Raw genomic sequence first — 7,629 nt, 5'->3', positions numbered from 1 at the left:
AGCAGGAATTAATAGCATCATTACCAATTAGTGGATAATAAGAATATCACAATGCTCATAGGCATTTATGAATACAAAGTGAGTAAGTCTTAAGGGCACCAACAGAGGAGATTAGTGACATAATCACAGAATGAAAGATGTGCAGATGAGCAGTTTGAACACTACAAGCAAACTGCTGGGAAATGAAGAGTTCACCTCTTAGGTGTAATGCAGGTTACCCAGATGAACTGATAACATCTGAAAATACATTTACTTCAATCCCTTCTCTTCGTGACAGCCAACTGCCATCTCTGAATGCAAGAAAGAAGACAAAGAACCATGAAAAAGAACATTTTCAGTGTGATTTTCAAACCTCTGAAGAGCAGAATCACACTCAAGTATAATAAAAGGGCAGTGAGAAGTGCTTCAGAAGTAATTAACAGATGAAGGTGCTCTGAGGCAGTGAAAGCTGCCACCCAACATTTAAGTTAGTTAAGAATAGGTGTGGGGGGGGTCTCAAATCAGCTGCTTGAAACGTTGTGCGTTTATCACTAAGCTATAAGCATGTTTCTGGAGATCAAATTGTGCTCCAGACCTTTCTTTTAGAACTTTGTGGGTAGAAAGGAAAAGAATGTTTGCTGATGCATCGTGGGGAGTGAGACTGGCAAACAAAGAAGAATGTGGCACCAGGGGTGAAGAAACTGACAGTGTACATTTTGCATGTTGGCTCAAGGACAGACTTGGAGCAAAGAGATGTCCTTGAGTGAGGATCCCAGAATCTAAAACCAAAAAAACTGTTTTCCTCAGAAGCTGGTAAGTACCTCCAGCAGCACAGGGGTATATTGCACTAGGCCACATGTCCTTCCTGGGCACTGATACTGTGTACCTGCAGTATCTAAAACCAAAAGTCATCAGACAGCTTTTGCATTAGAAGTCAAGAAAAAAGTCCCAGCCCATACACAAAGGCAGTCAGAGCAGAACATGATTAATTTAAATTGATTTAGGGGAGGAAGAGGAGAGGTGACCCAAAGCCCAAAAGAAGTTCATTATAACCCCTATCCTCCCACAGAGCAGTAATAAAGGAAGGTCAATTGCTCTTTGCCAATGAGACAGTGTGGAAGAACAGACATAGGCTTCTTTATGCTTCTTCCTTTAGAATCATAGAAAAAAAAAAAGAAGAAAAAAAAAATCTCACCATATTCAGAAAACAGCAGTTGTCTCACTAATGAAGCAGAGTTTTCCTGCAAGCTAGTACTGTTTAATAAAAACCCTAATTGAATGTTCTTTCCCATTTCTGTGTGGCTGAGGTACACAGTACAAATGGATGCTCTGAAAAACAATGTGCAGCTGGCTGTGTCAAACTGGGACTATCTCAGGACAGTGACAAGCCCTCTGCCTTTAGACCACTCTGTCCACTCTATCTTTTAATCTCAGGAATTTTTATTAATCTAACATATCAGGTAGTTCTGCCTAAAATTGGTAAATCCATGGAATACATAAAGCATTTGACTCATCACAGGACAATCTTAATTTTGCCCTTGACAAATTGCCTGAGAAGTCGAGGCAGATTCATTAGAAGTTTATTCAGGACAACAGCTCTAAACACAATTAAATGTTACTTCATCCTCCTCCAGAATGAGGCATCTCCCTCAAAAATTATTTTGAAAGACATTTCCCATGAAGTAATCAAAAGGGAAAAAAAACCAACCAACCAAACAAACAAAAAACCTAAGCAGGAAAGCGTAAATGAGAGTCAGATAACATTATAAAGAACGAAAGAATAAGCAAGTAATTTCTAGACAACGTGCACATGACAGAAACAGCAAGGGGGTGGAGTAAGAGAGAAGTTTATTTATTTGATGAACAAAAATATTCATGCTATTGATCACTGTGTAGCTTAAACACCCTTACATTACTTGTACAACAGATAACACAGGAAGTTATTTTGTGGAGCTGCTTGAAAGACTTCTAGAAATATTGAGATTTAGATAATCCAGTAGTGGCCATTGTACATGTTATGGACCCACTGAACCTTCAGAGATGCACTGAGTGGGCACAGCTAGAACAACAGGAATCCATTAACTGCACAAACTCCCACAGCCCATGGAATAGGATCAAACAGTGCATCAGTCTTCCACAGTTGGTCACAGTGTATAGTAACACTCTCAGCTACAACACAGTTACTCTGTTAAAGGCCAAACGATGCTTTGTTTCAATTGTCTCTATCTTAACTAGATGTTTCCTGACTTGAAAAATCAGGCACAAGTTCCATTTCCAAAACCTGTTTCTTGAGTTGTGAACTATATATATTATTGCTCCAGTATTGTCTATGTGTTCCACCTGCAAAATCCCCAAAAATCTGGACCCCAGAAGGAGATTTGTGCCAATACATAGCAACTGCAAACCCATTTTTTAATACTCAGCCCTATGTTAAATGCACAGTTTGTTATTTCACAATGAAAGGAAAAAAGAAGCTAGGTAGAAGCCTTATTCAAAAGAATATTTCAGTGCTTAGAACCCCCTAATTTAAGCAGATGGATGCTATGAAAGGTTGCCTTGGTAACATGCCTAAGCTACTTAACATTGCTAGAGGGTAAAGAAGTAGCACCATTATTGCTGGTGAAAGCTAATGATGGGACCTGTTTGTTAATAATTTCTTTAGTCCCCATCATAGCACAGTAGATAAGCTAGATCTCACAAGACCACTATGTCTTTCAGTCTCATTAACTTCTAACTTTTTGTCAGTCTATTTTTAAGGACATCATCTGGCTCCCAGCATGGCCAGTTTGAGGACATTTGGCAGTTTAGTTTGTTCACTCACAGGGAACATGCTTTGTCACCTCAGATATTGGACAGCATTCTAGCAGGTGAAACAAGTAGGTGCCTGGAGTATGCCAGGTACATAGTGAACCTACAGGGTATTGCCTTTCAGAATGAATACAAACTTATTTGAGAGACCTATTTGACAGAAATCCCTTAATCCCTTCTCTTTTTTTCTCACTTGTATTGTAGGCGAATGTTTTATCTGCACAGAAATCTTGACCTGATGCAATAACATCTTCCTTACAGAGGATAACAGATGGAACTAAATGTAGCCATGATAACCACTGATTGAATGAATTTTGGTTCACTAGAAAATTATCTCTCTTCTAGGAAAGTAATTTTACCCTATTCAATTGAAATCATGCAAGGGAGTTATTGACAGAAGCATTGACCTAGACTATCCCATTGTAAACCCTGAGCTGAAATGAAACCTACATTTTTATTTTTCTCCACTGCTTTTCTGCTACTTGTACAACAATTCTCCTTAGGGGAAGGATATAATCTGCATATTTGCAAATTGTTATATTTATTAAAATGACAAAATGCAAATGAGAAATGCTCAATCCCAAAGCTGAAAAGCAGACATTGTGCAGAGAATCAGGTGGAGGGAGAGGAGGGAAGTCACCTGCTGTGCATCCCCTTACAGTACCCCGAAATGGAGGATTAAATACGTAAAATAAAATGCTCACCTTCCAATACCATTAGTATTTTTGAAATCTCCTGAGGTCAGGTGGGATTAACCTACAAAAATATGAAGAAAAGCTTCCAATACCATTAGTATTTTTGAAAACTCCTGAGGTCAGGTGGGATTAGCCTACAAAAATATGAAGAAAGGCTCTTAAGGACCCCAGGTCAGTAATTGCTGAGCCTCGCTAGGCATACACTGACTTCTAGAAGTACAAAGTGAGAGAAAACACTATCAGCCTCCTTTACCTTGAAAAGTGAGGTCCTGCTCCCACAGGACTCAGGGTCTTACAGAAAGGAAGTTGAAGTGAGTTGTAGCTTGATTTTATTTACTGTAACTTACAGGAAATAGAAGTAATTCTTCATCCTCTTCAAAGGCTTCCAAGAATTTTAAGGAAGTTTAAAAATTTTCAAAGAGTGGGTGTTTTGTAACACACATCCTTCACCATACCAGACTGAGGAGCTTTTGTTCAAGAGGAGAAAGATGTTTTTGAGAAAGGCTTTTTCAATAAAGACTGACTTATTTCCTGATGTGCATCCTGTAGGTGCCCTGAACATTGACTTCACAGCAATATTTTACAGGGAAGGGACTTTGGGTATATTGGTGAGGATCTCTGCTTCAGGAGCAGCAGACAGCCTGGACTTGCAAGCTACCATTTCCCCTCAACAAACCCCAAACAAAAAGCCTGCTAAAATTCACATGTATGAGCTCTAGCAGCTCATACCACCCACCTCTGGTCAAGGCTACCTCTCCCTGCACCGTTCCCATCCTGGCAGCACCAGTCACCCCCTTGTGCTGCTCCACTGTGTTCCTCAGCCCTTGTTCCCCTTCCCCAGCTGCAGCTCTGGGGCTACCACAGTTGCTGTCAGCAGCTCATCTCATGCTAACCTTCATTTTGTATGGTGATTTCAAAGAACATTGTTTTCAGGAAAATTTTACCTCGGGTCAAGCTTTGGTGCCTGTGACAGGGGCTGGCAGCCTAAGTGGAGAGCAGCATTGCAGGGGCACTCTAATCCAGCCAGCACACAGGTTGGGATCCCACAGGCACAGGGAACCTTCCTTGGGTAATCATCTCTCTAGGAATATTTCTGGCCAAAGAGCACTGGAGTTTAAAAAAAAAAAAAAAATCCTCTATGCATTAGTTTTCTGGGTTTCTCCTGTCAGAAGTAAGTTACTGGGAAAACCTTTCTCCTCAGGCCAGTCCTTGTTACTCCTCTCAGTGGTGTTTCCTTGCAGTCAGGCTATTTCCCTTGCAGTTACTTTCACTAGCCCTCCAAATGTTAGGGAATATTATTTCTATTCTTCCATGTCTACTTAGCTTTACTGCTGCAGCCTTTGTATGGTTTGAAGTTTTCCAGGCACTGTCTCCATTAACTACAGTTGTTTGCTTGAGCCCAAACCAGTCGATCCATGTTTTCCAGGGAGGAGTGTTGGTTTAGAGCATCTTGCCCCCCGGCAGTTGTCAGTGTTGTCTGTGTTATGCTGCCTTCACTACTGACATAGGAAAAACTCTTTCACTGCACAGACTCGCTTGTTCACTGGTACCATGTAACACACAATCTTGTCTTTTCCAGACAGCGCAGACAGTGCTTCTCGTGGTTGCTGTGTTCCTGCTGTCCTGGCTGCCACACCACATCATCACCATGTGGGCAGAGTTTGGGCAGTTTCCCCTGAACAACATCTCCTTCACCTTCCGCATCATCTCTCACTGCTTAGCCTATGGGAACTCTTGCATCAACCCCATCATTTACGCTTTCCTCTCGGAAAATTTCCGCAAGGCCTGCCGGCAGGTCTGCACCTGCAAGTTCTTCCTGCAGCCTGAGAAACTGGTCAGGATACGCATGGAGAACTTCTCTACCACACACTCCACCACTAATGTGTAAATTGGGCTCACAAATATGTTTCAGGAGGAAGAGGAGGGAAGAGGGCGTTGTCTGGAGAAAACGTGTACAAGTGTGTTTCGGGGAGCAGTGAAGTCTGCAAAAATGTGGACTTTGTTGGATTACTGGAGTGGTAGAAGGCGTTTTTCCCTCTGGCTGTGAGGACATCTGGCAGAGCTTGTCCTAAGGTACCTTGCTAGGTACCTGGCTATGTGGAACAGAAGTATCTGAATGCCCGTGAGATAGAACTCACATGCAGTGGTAGCCATGCCCAAACAGTCTAAAATAAGAGTCACACAAAAGGTAGAATATGTACAGACAAGAAGAGAGCAGTTAATTCTGTCTGTAGATGGTCATTCAGATGTGAACAATAAATGATGTGACATTTAGAGAGCAGTTTGGGAAAAGTCAAACTACAGTCTTTGTATATGTCTTTGTTCCTTCAACAATTTGACTATATGCAATCCACATACACAGGCAGCTCACTAGCTGTGATAGGGTCTCTAAATCTCCTTGAAGGCTTTGCTGCAGTATTTCCCTGTTGGGCACTAAATCCTTACACATGACATGTCAGTGATGTGACTGTCTGCATTTGGTGGCTCTGTATCAGCTTATACATCCCAGGGTCTAAATGTCTGTGTCTCATGCTCCTGCATGTAATTACTGCTGTTAATCACTGGTTCCAGCAACTGTCTCTTGGTGAGCAACAGCAGGAAAGTGGTATGTCTCAATATATGCTTAAAAGAACTGCTGTTGTTTGAAAATAATGTTTACAAAACATTTTGCTGGTAAATATAGTGTTCTCTGAGTCTATCTACCCAAAGTTTTTATTGGTCACTTTAGTATATAAAAGCTTAAAGTTTTGTGGTTTGTTTTGGATGATTTTTTTGTTTGTTTGTGGGGTTTTTTTGACAAACTGTTGTGATCGACAGTGCCCTAGCAACAAACAGTATTTGTACCAAGTTCAAGGTTACTGTTTGTAAATATCTAATGTGCATGTGATTTCCAAATTAGGAAGCATATGACTGAAAGAACTTGATTATTTCACTGTGTTGTCTAATTTGGTAATTCTTTGTCCTGCAATCCAGAGTCATCTGTTCACAGACTGTAAAAAAGTGAGCTACAAAGCTAAACTACAAATTACACATCTAAAAACATAACAGAAATATCCAAATATAACTTTGTAGAACATCTCCAGCATCTTTTCTTATGCCCATCAGGACGCATACAAATAGTTTTTGTAACGTGTAATACACCGATTCGTTGTTAACATGTGAAATAGTTTTTGTAACGTGTAATACACCAATTCATTGTTAACATGTATAATTTGTATCTCAGTGTCAAGCATGCCCATATTGCCACTGAGAATCTGGACAGTCTATCAGAAGTCAACCCTCCTTACATTTTCCTTCCACATCTTTTAACTCCAGAAACCAAACCTCTCTTATCCCCAATGCCACTTAGTTACTGATACAACTTAAGCAGATGCATTAATTTTGAATAGCCATTGCCACATCGTTTGATCACAGATTTTGTGTTAGAAGTTATTGTTTATGTGACATCATTTAACTGTTGCTAACTTTGGTTGCATTATTTAGCTGGAAACTGTAGGTAATGGAGCAAAGTATTATAGTACACACCGTCTGCAACAGAAATTTTAGCCAGAAGTACTGATTTAGTCCTGTATAACAGCTATATGAGAAGACAAATACTTGGAAATCAGGTATCTGACATCCCAATCAACCATTCTCTTCAAAAACTGAAAAAGGGTGGCTCTGTATATTGAACTGAGCAGCACAGTCACCATCACTAGCTTACCTCAGGAAGGAAAAATGCTCTACAAAACAGATAGTAACTTGATACTTATGCTATATTATACAGCAAAGTGCTACAGCTTTGAAAAAGATCAGATTTGAATTGTATGACATTTGAGATGGAGTGAAAATGAAATTGCTTAGACCAAGCAGGCAAGCAACTATTAAAATCTCTCAAGAGTTTCTTGAATACAATTTCCCTCATTTAATCTGTGTATCTACAGTAAAAGGAAGCTACTTCTCAGAGTTCAGAGGACCTGATATAATACAAGATGCAAAGAGAGTTAGAATCTTCTGTAAATGATACTAGATTGTTCCCAGAGACTTACCCTACTCCTAGAGATGCACAGTAAGCTTTGGCTGATGGACACATAAATTGCCTGATTTGCAGTTAATTGAACTACAGATGAGCCAAATAGACCAGGCAATGAACGGGTCCACAACACAT

At 40.3% G+C, this 7,629-nt stretch overlaps 1 protein-coding gene across 1 annotated transcript in view; it reads left to right on the top strand.

The window, feature by feature from the left end:
• The window catches only part of LOC103800197 (galanin receptor type 1-like), a 12,723-nt gene extending 7,298 nt beyond the window's left edge, over positions 1-5,425 (top strand). Inside the window, exon 3 of the mRNA XM_009072568.1 lies at positions 5,062-5,425. Coding sequence (XP_009070816.1) covers positions 5,062-5,370 — 309 coding nt within the window. The 3' untranslated portion in view covers positions 5,371-5,425. The remainder of the gene's footprint in view (positions 1-5,061) is intronic.
• The last annotated feature ends 2,204 nt before the right edge of the window (positions 5,426-7,629 follow it).

The sequence above is a fragment of the Acanthisitta chloris genome, unplaced genomic scaffold (assembly GCF_000695815.1).
Source record: "Acanthisitta chloris isolate BGI_N310 unplaced genomic scaffold, ASM69581v1 scaffold8784, whole genome shotgun sequence".
Classification (NCBI taxonomy): domain Eukaryota; kingdom Metazoa; phylum Chordata; class Aves; order Passeriformes; family Acanthisittidae; genus Acanthisitta; species Acanthisitta chloris.
Note: the sequence above shows the minus strand (reverse complement) of the source record. Positions and strands in the feature narration are given on the sequence as shown.